Source organism: Solanum stenotomum, chromosome 7 (genome assembly GCF_019186545.1).
Source record: "Solanum stenotomum isolate F172 chromosome 7, ASM1918654v1, whole genome shotgun sequence".
NCBI classification, from domain to species: Eukaryota; Viridiplantae; Streptophyta; class Magnoliopsida; order Solanales; family Solanaceae; genus Solanum; species Solanum stenotomum.
The window spans coordinates 56,067,253-56,084,463 of record NC_064288.1 but is presented as its reverse complement, the minus strand read 5'-3'; the positions used below and the strand labels follow the sequence as shown (position 1 = coordinate 56,084,463).

At 32.8% G+C, this 17,211-nt stretch overlaps 2 protein-coding genes across 2 annotated transcripts in view; both read right to left on the bottom strand.

The window, feature by feature from the left end:
• LOC125871638 (kirola-like) overlaps window positions 1–17,211 on the bottom strand; it is a 219,939-nt gene that overhangs the window by 32,465 nt on the left and 170,263 nt on the right. The window lies entirely within an intron of this gene.
• LOC125870068 (uncharacterized) lies at window positions 400–15,298 on the bottom strand. The gene is made up of 8 exons (XM_049550434.1): window positions 14,530–15,298; window positions 12,128–12,301; window positions 11,711–12,051; window positions 6,546–7,366; window positions 3,322–3,771; window positions 2,171–2,661; window positions 1,766–1,942; window positions 400–1,681 (listed from the first exon to the last, which is right to left on the bottom strand). Exons 1-8 carry the CDS (start codon window positions 15,137–15,139, stop codon window positions 420–422), a joined length of 4,326 nt encoding a protein of 1,441 aa, XP_049406391.1. The 5' UTR covers window positions 15,140–15,298; the 3' UTR covers window positions 400–419.

Below are 17,211 nucleotides of genomic sequence, written 5' to 3'. Positions count from 1 at the left end.
TATGTTCAATTTAGTTCAGAAGGTTGATAAAATAATTTAGAAAAAGAACTCGATAAACAAAATGGGAACTGAAATTGATCTAGGGAAATTCGAAGCCCATAATGGAATGTATCGCTTCTGTCACCGAAATGAATGTAAGCCCTTTCTGAATGCTTGTACCATTCAAAATTTTAACGAATGACATAGATGAGTCTTTCGATGGCATATTTGAGTGTTATCCCTAAAAAGAATTAACATAAACTGTACAACAATAGTATAAACAACAAATTTCTCACATAAAACGAGAAAAAAATACATTTAAAAGCTAGCTAAAGTAGGATAGTTTCCGATGTAAACAAAAATCATGAAAGTACAAATCAGTGAATCACAAACAAGAAAATTACATCAAAAAAATCAAAGCGCATAATCTTTATCAATCATCAAATTGCCCTTCTGTTGTGGATCAATGGGCTATTTGTGTTAGAAGTACTACCTGAACTATATTGTCCAGAAAAATTGCTGCTATTTGTATTGGAATTCGAACTATATTGTCCAGAGAAATTGTCGATGTCTGTATTAGAGTCGATTGGAATTGTATAAAGATCTGATAATTCATCTCCGTTCTCTTCATGTCCGTTTCCATTAGCCCAGGGGTTATTTTTGGTGAACTTTCTCAAATTTTCAAGTTCACTTGCTACTTCTTTCATGGTAGGCCTATCTTCTCCGTGCAAACTAAGACAACTCTTCACTAGCTCAGCCACCTTTTGGAGCTGCTCAAGGCTTCCTTCTCTTACAACTCTACGATCAAGAATTTGAAACAATTGATTCCTTCTTATAGACAAAACAAAATACTCTGCCAAATTCTTCTCCCCCTCATTTCTGTCCTTGGAAATAGGTTTCATCCCTGTCAATAGTTCGGCAAGAACTACTCCAAAACTATAAACATCGCTTTTCTCAGTCAATTGACTTGTGCGAAAATATTCAGGATCTAGGTATCCTAATGTCCCTTGAACCATTGTAGCAAGATGTGTTTGATCAACAGGGATTAACCTTGAAGCACCAAAATCTGCCACTTTCGCGATGTAAACATCATCCAACAATAAATTGGCAGACTTGACATCTCTATGAATTATAGGCATTTGAGCGGATGAATGAAGGTAAGAAAGTGCACTTGCTGTCTCACTAGCAACTCTTAGCCGATTTTCCCAAGATAACCAAGGTGCTCCATTTCGATTGTGGATATGCTCGTAAAGAGTTCCATGAGAAATGTATTCGTAGACAAGTAAAGGAACTTCAGCTTCCAAACAACATCCAAAGAGTCTCACCACATTTCTATGGTTAACTTGAGTAAGAATAAGTACCTCATTAATGAACTGTTCAACCTGTTCCTCGTCCATAAACTTAGATTTCTTAATAGCAACTATGCGGTTATCAGGTAGAATACCTTTATAGACAATTCCATTTCCACCACGACCAAGAATTCTATCACTAGCATAGTTGTTTGTAGCCTTCTTCAGCTCCGCAGCTGTGAAAATTTTGGTTGCTTCCACACCACCCTCGTGAGAAGACATTCGTTGTTTCATAAGCAAACCACCATTTTGTTGGAAGAAATTCTCGCGAAGTTTAATGAGTTTTCTTTTCTTGATGCAGAAATAGAGCCAAGTTGTCCCAATTACTAGGGACATAAAACCAACTCCCATACCTGTGTTTATCGAACGAATTTATTGGAATTAGAAATATAAGAGAAGGGAAAGTAGAGACAAGTTGAAATATCTTAGAAACTTACCAACAGAAAACTTGATCCATGGGAACTCTGAGTTTGAGTTTGGTGCAATACAACCACGACCATTCTTTTTGCCATCACCGGTGTATCCTTCTGGACAAGAACAATTGTAACTCCCAGGTATGTTTGTGCAAATCTTTTCACATGAATTGGTATTTGGATCCGCACATTCATCGATATCTGGCATGCAAAACAGAGAAAATTAATCCCAGACGTGTTGTCCTTTTTATTTGTTTCTTTTAGATACTTACTATCAAAGTTGGAATTAAAGATGAAATTGACATTATTTTTAAACAGACTAAAAGAGAACGTATAATAAACAAATTGAAACAGAGGGAAGAACAGAGACAAACTTCTTATAAACAAGAGAAAGTCCAAACATGTGAGAAAGCAGAGAGACCAAATTACCTTGGCAGCCAGAGCCAATGTATGGATTGCCTATATATCCCGATTTACAGCCACACCGATAGCCACCATTGCCAGTATCAGAATCAATACACTGGCTATTATCGAGGCAAGCATAATCGTTACTTTTTTGTGCTTCAACACAAGAAAGATTTCCAATGGCCCAATCTAGCACAATAGGGACATTATTCCTAATCTTCTTTGCAAAATTAACATCACTGAGATCCTCTATACCCTGGAACTCAAATCGACTAGCTTCACCAAGAAACGAATATCCACATGGATTAAACGACCAAATTAAGCTATGATTTTTTGTGGTTACCATAGTTGTATTGAAATATTTCAACCCTTTTGGTATTGTTATTTGGCAGCAACCAAAACCCATACATTTTCCTTTAACTATATTATTGGTGCTTACGCAGATAGAGGGGCAATTATTAACGAAGTCATTTCCACTAATTACACCACCATCATCACAACCAACCACGATGAATCTGCAGAGGCAAATTTACAATTTAGAGTCAGTAAATTTATGGTACATTTGTTGACTTTACTCATCAAAATGAGTTGAAATAATGTAACTCAACATGTCAAACTGCAATCCAAATTTAAATATACAAAATTAGATTTGAAATTTAAGAATTATGTAAACTTAAAAGAATATAAATTGGTTTTCTTTTAGCCTTTCTTTCATAAAGAGGGAAGTTTGGTCATTTTCAATTTGATTGTTAGCTTAGTGGGTATGGGTTGAGTTAAAAGAGGTAACGGGTAGTTTAAGTGAAATCGAGTATTTTTTGGTCGATTAGGGTTTTTTCATCCGATCAGGAGTAATTTTGCTAAGTTTAATAACAGTAGGGGTATAAATTATAACGAAAGACAAGACTAACTGATAAACGAAAGTAAAAGGATATTTTTTTTTATCTTTCCCCTTTTTTAAAAAATTAGTATCCCCATTTTTGACACCCTTACATGTTGGACGGGTTAATTTATGACTCATCTTAATTCACCCATTATTATCTAAGCAAATTTTGATTCATTAGGCATGACATATTTATTTATTAATCCATTTAGTATTAGTGTACATGAGCGTCATTTTGCGCACATATATATATCATTGAAGCAGAAAATAATAAGTTCAGTTAAATCGATAATACCTATTGAGCGAAGAAAAACTGTAAGGACTTGATCTTCCTAAAGTTATCCAAGAAGGAATATCTTGAATTAAAACTCCTGTTTGTGAGTAACACTTTGTATTTATGAAATTTGTTATACGCATTTCCGTGTCTGAGATATCGTAAATTTGAATATTCCCTATGAATGGTGTTGTAACGTTGCATTCGATCTCAAACATGGGGTCTAAGGCACAACCTGACCCAATTCCAAATGGATATGGAACTGTAACGTTTCCACACTGTTTTGGACATCCTGGTTTTGTGATGTTAGCAGCTTTGGTGATTGTGTTGGCATTGGTTGGCGGAGAAGTGGTGTTTGTGGGAGGAGATGTGGTGTTAGAAGGGATAATTTGGGCGGTGGCTAGTGTTAAGATTAGCATAAAACAGGGGAGTTGGAAAGAAAACAGAGCAACTTGATTATGCTGCATGGTTTTGAAATATTATTATGGAAATTAAAAGGACGTATTGACTAAAAGGTTCCATATATAGGACTTAGGGGAGTACTGAATAGGGTGTATTAGTAACGTTAAAATTAGTTATCTTTGGATTATTTCCTATTTGTAGTTTCATTTAGAGAGACTTATTATAAACACTTTTAAATTTGACGCAAATTATTAGTTTCATACCGAACTATTGATAGTCTTAAAAACACATATCTACTTGACTAACTAAACTTAAATACACCTTCGAGAGAAGTGTTGAAAACACCCCTAAACTTGGTGAGAATTTAGGGGTGTATTTTACTCATGTTGCAAGATTTTGAGGTGTATTTAAGTTTAATTAGTCAAGTAAATAGGTATTTTTAAGACTCTAAATAATTTGAGGATGAAACTAATAATTTACCTTAAAATTTAGGTATTTTCAATACATCTCTACTTCATATGGTAGAATGTGTTATTTTTATTTGTCCTTACCCACACTTATCCATATATTTAGATTATCTAACACACAAATGTTTTAAATTTCTTGATTATGATATTTAAAAATATTTTCTTTTGGAAATAAGTTACTTAAAAATGAAACATCTCTAACAAATAAGGAAAATAAGTTTCACAAACTCTATTTCACATTGATCATGTTTTCTTCATTCTTAAACACACTTTATTTTCACCTCATTCTCGTAGCTTCTATTCCCACTACTCCTATTCTCGATCTCCACTTTTCATAATATTTATCTAAATAATATAACAATGTGAACATGACCTTAGAATAAAAGATCTCTAGTGGCCTAGTGGGAATGACAACTAGGCAATAATAGATAAAAATTTCGAAGGCGTTGACAATCGTAGTTTTGTCTTCTTAATAATGTGCCCACCAAACAATGAAGACTTTGACTAAATCAAAGTCGACAAGGAATCATTTAAATGCATGCAATGTTAGCAATTGATGGAAATTGATACAAATATTACTTCAGTTGTTTACTAAATACTACATTAAAAATAGATGTCTTGCTTAAAAATTATGAGATAAGCAGATTTAAAATTTTCACTCAAAATAAATTTTGAATTCCTAACAATTAAGTCAACTTCTAATCTTTATTCAAGAGATTCAAAATCTCTCTCTCTCTCTATATATATATATATATATATATATTTAAGGGTTCGAGTGATCACCCTCACAACAGAGGCGTATCCAGGATTTCAGAATGATGGGTGCATTATTACAAAAAGATTGATCTAAGATATAAATTTGATCGGTTGGACATTTAGGTTCTTATTACTGAAAATCGTTAAAATTAATATTATAGGTCCAAAACTAATTAAAATATCAAAAGTGTTACCAATAACCATTTAGAGAGGTGTTATCTAATTTTACAAAGAAAAATAAAACAAGATGAATATAAAATTTAAATTTCTAACCTCACGTAGAAGGGTGCACCCAGTCATCATCGCATTATATGATACTCCGAGTATGGGTTCACACATCTATATTTCAATATTTTTCAAAAATATAACACTACTATATATGATCTCGAGAGGGGAGCATGGGTTCACGTGAACCCGGTGACCCCTACTTGGATACGCCTCTGCCTCACAACCCTTAGATCCACCCGGAGTGAATAGCATGTATATCTCGTCGAGCTATGAATAAGTTGATTCGGAGTTCACTGTTATTGAAAAAATAAATCTTTAAGATGAATTCTTTGAATTACGTTATCTTGTTAGTATAAACTATTTTATAGTCAACGTTCTACTTTTTATCCTTTCTGTCACAGTAAGTCAATGCATGCACCATTATGAAGCATTCTTATGACAATACATATTGGTTGGCAGTGCCTATTTTTGCAGTTTTATATTAACTTCTCTTAAGATTTTTCTTTATTTTAATCTTGATGATTAGTACAATTTTCTTGTCAAATTGTTTGAAAAATAACATATAACTCAATTCCTCTTCTTTACCAATGTGCCATTTCTTCAAGTCATTTTTGTATAAACATATGGCAAGCTCTCTTGAATGCATTCAGCAAGTCTTTTGAATCTAGTGTATTCAAATTTCAAAGGCATCTAGTTAGAAAAAAATAATAGCCACATCGATTTTATGATACATTATAAAATATTTTTTAATAGTTCACGACTATTTATTTTCTCATAAGTGATTTGTAAAGAGTAATATGAAACATCGGTAAATAAATCACATACTTATATGTATAGTTATTTTCCTTTATTTAAATTGTAACTGGTTGTAGGAGACCTCTCTCGATCGTCCAATGCTATCCTAAATTAGTTGCACGTGTACGTTTAATTGGAGGGGGAATCAAATTTGATTTACTAGCACAATATCAAAAATGATTTTTATTAGCAATTAATTAATGGCAATTAGTACTTTTTGTAAATGTTCCTAAAACCTATAGCGACATTTGATCTATTGACTATTGACAATTAACTACAATACTGATAAAAAATTTAGCACTTTTTATTAATGTACACAGTAATAGAACTTTCATTCATTAGTCAATTTATCATGTGAGATTAGCTAATTACAAAAAGAAAAATATTTAGTTCAACTCTTCGATTGATCAATTGTAAGCAAACCATTTAGAGGAATTTGTTATATTTGAAACTCTGAAAATACAAATCATATAAAATCTTTCAATGACGAAGAAAGAGTGCATGGGATAACAAATTAAATATAATCTTCATCAATCATTATATTCACCTTCTGATCACCGCGGGATATTTGTATGATATATTAATGAAGGACTATACGAACTATATTGTCCAGAAAAGTCGTTGTCTGTATTAGAGTCGATTGGATTAATTGTATAAAGATCTCTTACTTCATCTTCATTCTCTTCGTCTTCGTGTCCATTAGCCCAAGGATTATTTTTTGTGAACTTTCTCAAACTTTCAAGTTCCATCGCCACTTCTTTCATAGTAGGCCTATCTTCTCCGTGCAAACTAAGGCAACTCTTAACAAGCTCAGCAATCTTCTGAAGTTGCTCAAGACTTCCTTCTCGTACCACTCTACGATCAAGAATCTGAAATAAGTTATTCGTGTTCATGGACAAGATGAAATAGTCCACTAAACATTTGTCCTTTTCATTTTCGTCCTTCAAAATAGGTTTCAACGCTGTCAAAAGTTCAGCAAGAACTACTCCAAAACTATAAACGTCACTTTTCTCTGTCAATTGACCTGAGTGGAAATATTCGGGATCCAAGTACCCTAACGTTCCTTGAACCATCGTAGCAACATGTGTTTGATCAAGAGGGACTAATCTTGAAGCTCCAAAATCTGCCACTTTGGCTGTGTAAACATCATCCAACAATAAATTGGCAGACTTGACATCTCTATGAATTATTGGCATTGACGCGGATGAATGAAGGTAAGCAAGTGAACTTGCTGTCTCTGCAGCAATTCTCAACCGATTTTGCAAAGATAACCAAGGCGCTCCATTTTGATTGTGGATATGCTCGTAAAGAGTTCCATTAGAAACGTATTCGTAAACTAGTAAAGGCACTTCAGCTTCCAAACAACACCCAAAGAGTTTCACTACATTTCTATGGTTAACTTGAGTAAGAATAAGTACCTCATTGATGAACAGTTCAATTTGATTCTCATCCACAAACTTAGATTTCTTAATTGCAACTATGTGATTATCGGGTAGTATACCTTTGTAGACAATACCATTTCCACCACGACCAAGAATCCTATCGTTGGCGTAGTTGTTTGTAGCCTTCTTCAACTCTTCAGCTGTAAAAATTTTGGTTGCTTCCACACCACCCTCGTTAGAGGAGATTCGTTGTTTTAAGAGGAATCCGCCATTTTGTTGGAAGAACTTCTCCCTGAGTTTCATGAGTTTTCGTTTCTTGAAGCTAAAATAGAGCCAAGTTGTTCCAAGCACTAGGGCCATAAACCCAACTCCCATACCTGCACTTAGTAGAACAGATGTTAATTAAATCATCCTGATAATATAAAAACCTTTACAAATATATATGATGATCATTATATCAAATTCCATTTGATACACACAATTTATTGGAAATCTTAGGGAAAATACTTTATTATGAATAGGAAATTCTACTACAATCATTTTTCCAACAACACAATTTAAACTGGATTAAGAATTGTTAGAGTTCAGGATGAGGAACTTACCAACAGAAAACTTGATCCATGGAAACTCAGAGTTTGAGATTGTTGCATTACAACCACGGCCATTCTTTTTGCCATCACCAGTATATCCTTGTGGACATGAACAATTGTAACTCCCCGGTATGTTTATACAATTTTGTTCACACGAATTAGTATTTGGATTCGCACATTCATCAATATCTAGCATACAAATTAAATTAAAGCAAGAGAAAATATAATCATTCATTTTATGAATATATTCAAGTAATTGTACCTTGACAGCCGAGGTAAGGATTTCCTTCATATCCCAGGTTACATCTGCACCGATATCCACCTAAGCCAGTGTCAGAATCAACACATTGGCTATTACCTCGACAACCATAATCATCGCTTTTTTGTGCTTCAACACAAGTAAGATTTCCAATAGCCCAATCCAACACAATGGGGACATTATTGACAATCCTCTCAACAAAATTCAAATCATTTAGATCCTCCATGCCTCGGAATTGGAAACGACTAGCCTCACCAAGAAACGCATAGCCACATGGATTAAACGACCAAATTCTACTGTGGTTTTTCAAGCTTTGCATTGATGTGTTGAAATATTTCAACCCTTTTGGTATTTGTATTTGGCAGCAACCGGAAGCCATACATGTACCATCGACTACCTCAGATGAGCGTGTACAGGTTGTGGGACAGCCATTCACGAATTTAGTACCACTTATTATAGCAGTATCATCACATCCAACAACCGTAAATCTGTCACAAATTTAAAGTTAATCAGTTCGAACAGAATACTGAATTCAAACCTAAGGACTTCTTTTGTGATTTTTGAAATAAAATTTTACAGATTACAAAAAAAGGTCCTAACATTAATCATAATGTCACATGAAAAAAAATCACTTCCAAATAGTAATATTGTCACAAGCAACAAACATCTAGTTATTTATTTTTGCATTCCGAGTCATTTTTATAACGATAAATCAGTTTTAAATTGCAAAATTGAGGAATATATACGAGGATTCAACTTGAACCTGTTAAGGGTAGAGAAACTATAAGTAGTTGATCTTCCTAAAGTGACCCATAGCGGATATTCCACGAGCTTAAGTCCTGCTGATGTGTAACATGTCTCCGCTATGAAATTAAATAACCGCATTTCCGAGTCAGAAATGTCATATACTTTGATGTTCGATGCATAGAGTGTTGCAGTCCCTGTCGTTTTGTTACAACCAATCTCAAAATTCGGGTCAATGGCACAACCTGAACCTAACCCAATTCCAAAAGGATACGGAACTGTGAGGTTCCCACACTTCTTTGGACATCCTGGTTTTGTGATATTCGCACCTTTTGTAATGGTGGTGGTCGTGGTGGTGTTGGTGTTGGTGGGAGGAGACGTTGTGTTAGTGGTGGTTTGAGCAGTGGCTAATGTCAAGAATATTAGAAAGAAATGAAGTAGAAGCAATTGACTTTGCTTCATGATTTTGAAAAAATTAATTTCATTTGAGGTGTTTAATTTCATCATATATAGAAATATAGAATAAACAATTTGAAAATAAACTTTGCTATTGCTATTTGGATGTAAAATTTAATTATTTTTATGGTTCGTATAATGTAATTGCAATCATTGAAATTATATATTATCAATGTACTAAAACCAGCTGTTGAATGTTTTCTCTTTCTCTATATATATTTTTTTTATTAAGTTGCCAGCTTCTTGTTATTGTATAAAAATTAATTGATGGCGTAAAAATTATTTATACTGCCAAATGTACGAAACATTCTCGAGATTTAAGCATGTTGATATAATTAGTAAATATGTTTCTCCCTATGTTGATATATATATTTTATTGTTTAAGGAAAATATACACTTATTTTTTATTCTTCCTGACCAAAAAAGGGGAGTAGAAATTTTGCCTACTAACAGGATATATCTTCTTATACAAGGACGTTTTGTATAATCTAAAAAGACAAAAGATTTTGTTTTTACTACTAAAGCATATGCCTATTTAAAAAGTTCGAAGACGTTGACAATTAGAGGTTTATTTGATCTAATCATTTGCCCACCAAAGTTTAGTCAATTTCATAAAAAATTGATCTAATTTAATTTGATATGGAGTTCAAGAAAATAAAACACATTAGATTTTTTAATTTTGTGGTCCTAAATTAAAGTTTGGTCAAATATATCAAAATATTATTTAATCTTGTAGTTTTAAATATGTCACGTCAAAAGTTGAAATTAAAGTGTTTGTCAATAAAGGAAAATGATCATTTATTTTGAATCAGACTAAAAAGAAAAGGAAATTGTTCTTTTTTAAACGGTGAGAGTATATTTTATCCTTACGTCTATCATGCTTGCCACAACATATCATGGAACACCACTTCCAAACATTTTTAAAGAGAATGCATTTATATAAAAATATATAATGGCCGTGATTGACCAATTTGAAGTTTTATAATGCTTTTTAAGTTTGATTAATCCAACTTTCTTCTCGAATTGTTTGAGAACATCCTGTTTCATGATGTGTGTATACAGTGGCGGAGCTAAAATTTCGTCAAAGGGGTGTCAAAATATAAAGAAATAAAATCGTATAGAAGTCAAGGAATGTCAATATATATATATATATATATATATATATATTCGAACCCGGAACTCCTTCATTCAAACGGACATCTATCATCACTACACCAAAAACATTGTGAACTCAAACTGCGGAAATAATTTCTAAAGTTCGATGTACTAAAAGTTCTTGTCAATCATACAATCAACAATATATTGATGATTAAATTCAGAAGCAAATAAAAATACATAACAACATTCAACAAGAAAGAAAGATAGCTAAAAAGGAACTTACAAAACAGAGAAATTAAAATCTTCATATATTGACCTTTTATTCTGGATCGATCACCGCGGTAAATTTGTATTGTATAGTAATGAAGAACTATCCGAACTATATTGTCCAGAAAAGATGGTGCTGCTATTTGTGTAGGAGCTAGGATATTTTCCAGAGAAGTTGTCCATACCTATATTAGAATCAATTGGAATTGTATAAAGATCAACTTCCTTCTCATCTTCATGTTCCTTTCCATTAGTCCAAAGGCTAGTGAACTTTCTTAAACTCTCAAGTTCCATAGCCACTTCCTTCATCGTAGGCCTATCTTCTCCGTGCAAGTGAAGGCAACTCTTAATGAGCTCAGCTATCTTTTGAAGTTGCTCAAGACCTCCTTCTCTTACAACTCTACGATCAACAATTTGAAATAAGCTATTCTTGTTCATCGATGAGACAAAGTACTCCACCAAACATTTGTCCTTGTCACTAATTGTGTCCCTCAAAATAGGTTTCATCCCTGTTAAAAGTTCTGCAAGAACTACTCCAAAACTATAAACGTCACTTTTGTCTGTCAATTGACCTGTGTGGAAATATTCAGGATCTAAGTACCCTAACGTTCCTTGAACCAATGTAGCAACACGTGTTTGGTCAAGAGGGACTAATCTTGAAGCTCCAAAATCTGCCACTTTTGCTGTGTAACCATCATCCAATAATATATTAGTAGATTTGACGTCTCTATGAATTATTGGCATCGATGCTGATGAATGAAGGTAAGCAAGTGAACTTGCTGTCTCTGAAGCAATTCTCAACCGATTTTCCAAAGATAACCAAGGCGCTCCATTTTGATTGTGGATATGCTCGTAAAGAGTTCCATGAGAAACGTATTCGTAAACCAGTAAAGGCACTTCAGCTTCCAAACAACATCCAAAGAGTCTCACGACGTTTCTATGGTTTACTTGAGTAAGAATAAGTACCTCATTGATGAACTGTTCAATTTGATTCTCATCCACAATCTTAGATTTCTTAATAGCAACTATACGGTTATCAGGTAGAATACCTTTATAGACAATTCCAGTTCCACCGCGACCAAGAATTCTATCACTAGCATAGTTATTCGTCGCCTTCTTCAACTCCTCAGCTGTAAAAATTTTGGTTGCTTCCACACCACCCTTTTTAGAGGAGATTTGTTGTTTCAAGAGTAAACCACCATTTTGTTGGAAGAACTTCTCCCTACTTTTAATGAGTCTTCGTTTGTTGATACAAAAATAGAGCAAGATTGTCCCAACCACTAGGGATATAAAGCCAACTCCCATACCTGTGTTTATAACAACAGGAAGTGAATTCCTATGATCACTTCAATATATACATATATATATATCTGAGAAACTTACCAACAGAAAACTTGATCCATGGGAACTCGGAGTTTGTTGCAATACAGACAAGACCATTGTTTTCACCATCATCAGTGTATCCTTTTCGACAAGAACATCTGTAACTCCCCAACGTGTTTAGACAATTGTTGTGTCCACACTTATTGGAAGTTGAATTTTGACATTCATCAATATCTAACATGCCAAACAGAGAAACATACCACATTAATTTAATCCCTTTGGCTATGTCTTTATATCTTCTTTGTTTTACAACTAGCACAAGTTGTGATTATACCCGACGAAAATTCCAGGATTAATTACTTTGTCATTAATGGCAACTATGAGTATCTAATTAAGCATAACATATGAATCAGAATCTACTTCAACCGATATGCCCTAAGGCACGGCCATACATAACATAGAAATCACACTTAGAAAGGATGGACAATTAGGCCATGTTTCTCAATATACACTTGTCTCCGACTAATATTATGCAAAATAAAAAAATTTAGCATTTTTTTCGTGCTTTTACTCTCTCAAAGAGAGTGTATTAGATTTTCTTTGTCACCTAAGCACTCAGGGTAGAGTAATTCTAGTTAAAAAAAAATATTTTAGAAGGGATATAGGACTCTTGCAACGTTTGCATGTGTAATAATAATTTTGATTATAATTGGATTGTCTTTTGAACCATATTTCCTAAAGAAAATGAAAGAAAAAAAAGTTTAAATATAAGGCAAAATATTTTTAGTAAAATTACATGTATCAACTTAGTTTAAATACAAGATAAAGAAAATATCTTCTTAAATTTGATGTTTGGTCCTATACTGGAGCTCTGATTAAATCTAAATCATGCACTGCAAGGCCCATTTTGAGATGACGCTCCTAACAGAATTTTCTCTATATTTAAAGTTCGAAACTTAAAATCTCTCACTAAATCTGAAATAGTTCCTCCCCACTATACCACAAGTCAGGTTGATATGTGACTATTATATTTTGATAAGTGTTTGAATTAGTCAATTTTTTATGAGAGCAAAACATTAGTGAGGAGTCAACTTCACCTCTATCGTTGTGTCCACGCTTCAATCAGGCAGATAATTAGGTACTTCGATTCATTAATTTCTAGTGTGTGGTGTTAAAAAGGCACTCACTATCCTACAATAAATATAAATGTCCCTATGATTTTGATATCCTACCCTTCTTAACACCCAACCTACTAAAGTATTTCTTTTCTTATTTTCAATTTATACCTCTTACTTTTTTTAATTCCTCCATTTCAATTGATTTATAGGGAAAAGACTCAAATATGTATCAAATTTTAAAAAAACGTTTATTTGTGCCATCTATTAAATGTTTGGCTCATCTGTGTCATTTCCATTTGAGGAAAGGTTCATCCGTGCCATTGATTGTTAATTGAAATGACATAGATGAGCCAAACTTTTAACGGATGACATAGAAGAGCCTTTTCTCAAAGTTCGGCGACATATTTGAGCCTTTTCTCTTTTAAAAATGATGTAATTAATGACATGACCGAATCATAATTGACCACCTATAAAAAATAGTTTCGCAAAATCAGAACTATTTTCAGTTAACAAATAATGACATAGATGAGTCTTTTCTCAAACAGAAATGGCATAAATGAGCAAACTTTTAACGGATGACATAGATGAGCTTTTTCTCAGAATTCAGTGGCATATTTGAGTTTTTCCCCTTGTTTATATGATTTTGAATTGACACAAAATTTAAAAAAAAAAAAGTAAAAAAGTAATAATTGAATTTCCTGGTTTTAAGCTAAAAATATGTAGGAAAGTATTGAAATGTCCTTATTGATCTTATGATATTTCCCCTTGTTTATATGATTTTGAATTGACACAAAATTTAAAAAAAGTAAAAAAAGTAATCATTGAATTTCCTGGTCTTAAGCTAAAAATATGTAGGAAAGTATTGAAATGTCCTTATTGATCTTATGATATTAAACATATCATATAAAAAGCTGAAATTAAAGAATTATCAAAAAAAAAAAAAAATTCTATTCAAAACAAACTAAAAAACACCAAATTAAAACGGATGGAGTAATATATATGAAAAGAATATCACTGTACTAGTAAGAGTATGGAAATAAAATAATTCGTTGAAGTTTATCTAGCTTGCCTCAGCCGGGGGCGGAGCCAATTTTAATAATTCCGACTCCGTCACTGACTTCAACCTGATTACTAAAAGTAAGAAATCAAGTTACCTAGACGGATATCTAGCTTGCCTCAGCCGGGAAGCGGATCCAATTTAAGCTTAAAGGGTTCATTCGAACCGAAAAATTGCATATTTAAAATTATATATATATATATATATAGCAGATGTTGAATCTCTATTTATTCTTTAGTTAATTGAAATTGTTAGTGATAATTCCGACTTGAATGAAATCAAGTTACCTGAGCAGCCTGGATGGATATATGGATTGCCTTCATATCCCTGGTCACAATGGCACCGATATCCACCAAGGCCAGTGTCGGAATCAACACAATGGCTATTAACGAGGCAAGCATAATCGTTGCGCTTTTGTGCGTCAACACAAGTAAGATTATTTCCGATAGCCCAATCTAACACAATAGGAATATTATCCAAAATCCTGTTTTTAAGATTATTATCAGTAAGATCATGTTCGCCCTTGAATTGGAATCGGCTTGCCTCACCTAAAAACGCGTATCCACATCGATTAATAGACCAAATTCCGGTGTGATTTTCCACACTGTCCATCGTCGTGTTGAAGTATTTCAATCCTTTAGGTATTTCTATTTGACAGCACCCTGCACCCATGCACCTTCCTTCAACAACATTAACACCACCGGAATTAGTACAGAAAGCGTAACATCCGTTACGAAAGTTATCTCCAGTCATTATAGCAGATTCATCGCATCCAATTACGGTAAACATGTTAAGTGCTGAGATACTGTATGGTGTTAATTTTTCGAAACGTAACCATATTGGATTATCTGGTAGTAAAAGTTGTCCTGTTTCTAAGTAACATCTCCGGTACAGCATATTTGATACGCGTATTTCAGAGTCTGAGATATGGTAGATTTTGATGTTGGATCTATAGAGTGTTGCAGCAGACCCTGTACAGTTGATTTCGAAACTTGAGTCTATGGCACAATCTGATCCAATACCAAAAGGATACGGAACTGTAACGTTCCCACACTGCTTTGGGCATCCTGGTTTCACGATATTTGTACCTTTGGTGATTGTAGTAGGAGATACGGGACTGTCTGCCGTGGGATGGGCGGAGGTTGATGTCAAGATTATTAGCACAGAACAAGTAAATGAAAAAAACAGAGCAATTTGTCTGTGTTGCATGGTGTTAGTAATTTGGAGGAATGTATACACAACCTATTATATTCCATTATATTGGACTAATTAAGTACTCCTACAAATTAAAGACATGGGGCTACTACTTCTTTAATCAAAGGTTTCGAGTTTGAATTTTGGCTATGGAAAAATTCGTATAAGGAAGCTCTTTTTCTGGATATGGTCCTATGCAGTGTGAACAAGGAATAGTCGGGACTCCAATGCGGATAGAGAAACTAAAAAAAATAGAAAAATCATAGGTGTCGTTTGTTTGCTTCGTGAATGTTATACTATGTGCGTTTAAATTTGATTTGAATACAGAACTTAAGAAAATAAAGAAGATTTTTGAATACTCCCTCCATCCCATGTTAGTTGATCATCTTTTTGAAACTAGTTGTCTATCTTACTAAATCAAGAAAGTATTAATTAAAATTTTCCTATATTATTGTTATAATTAATTCTTTTTTAAAGTGTTCCCATTTGTTTGTAAAATTTTCAAAAAATGTTTTAAGGGGTAAATTAGTAAAATTATCTCTTAATATGTGAGAATAAAAATGATCAACTAATGTAGAATGGGAGAGTATTATGATATTAAACTATAAATATGTTGAATATATAAAAAAAAAATTGTGAAATTAAATGTGTCGTGTGAAAAGATTATTAATCAAAGTACTCCTAATAATTTTCTTTTATCTAATTCTGTGGATGCCAAAATAGAAAGATTCATTTCCACCACAATAAATATTCAAATGGTTATAAAGTGTCGTGACGTCTATACAGTCGTGTATGTTGCAAGTTGTAACAGTAAGGATATTTACTTGTAATCACTGTGCTTTTAAATGTAGATTAGGACTTGAGAGGGAAAGGAGAAAAGAGGATTATTTATCCGTTTGGTTATAAAAAATATTAATTTTATAGGAAAATCAGTGTTATCATCAAATTTTCAAATTTAACTTAAAAGTTATTCTTAAATATAAATAAAAATATTATTCTAGATATTTCTTTAAAAAAAATATATAGCCATACAAAATCGCCTCGTCAAATTCATAAACTTAACTTTGTACTAATAATAATGTGCATGCCACACCAAAGAGCAAAGACTTTGACAATGTCAAAGTCAAGAAGGAGACATTATTTTCTATTCGCTTTGCGGGCAAAAATAAATCCAGACAACTTTCTGTTTGGCCATACATTTTGGCTCAAATATTTTCAAAAAACAAAAATATATTATTCAGAGATTTTAACTTGATACAGAGTTTAAGAAAGAAAGATAGATTTTAAAATTTATAATTTAAAATATGTCATAAAAATGTTTGTATGGATATAATTAATTATTTAATTAAAGATAAAAGAGATACTTTTAAGTTTAATTATTACTAAAGTATCTAGAAATGTCATTCTTTTTGTGACTACTGGAAAAAAAAGGCAAATCATATAAATTGAGACAAAAAACATATAAAAGGAAAGGGAGTTAGGACTTAACAAACATGTCTATTATTTTTTTTTGTTATTGATGAACTATTCTTATATTTTATAACTAAAAATGTAAATTGTAATTATGACTTAAATAAATTATAGATATAAAATTAATGTTATTGAACACGTACACACAGCACGGATTATCATTAAATAGTACTTCAAATAATTAAGTATTGGTTTATCAAATTAGTTAATTATTTCAATTGCAAATATAAAAAATGAGTTTTAGAAAATTTTAAATGTAACTATCCTCAGGATCATTTCGTATTTGCAGTCGTTTTTCCTTGCTC

What these genes read in the sequence shown, in the direction of transcription:
- LOC125870068 (XM_049550434.1), bottom strand. Translation starts at nt 15,139, where the DNA reads ATGCTGTACCGGAGATGTTACTTAGAAACAGGACAACTTTTACTACCA. An exon ending in AGTTTTTCTTCGCTCAATAG is followed by an intron (nt 2,662 to 3,321) that starts GTATTATCGATT and finishes TTGCCTCTGCAG; the next exon opens with ATTCATCGTGGTTGGTTGTG. An exon ending in ATGGATCAAGTTTTCTGTTG is followed by an intron (nt 1,682 to 1,765) that starts GTAAGTTTCTAA and finishes CGATAAACACAG; the next exon opens with GTATGGGAGTTGGTTTTATG.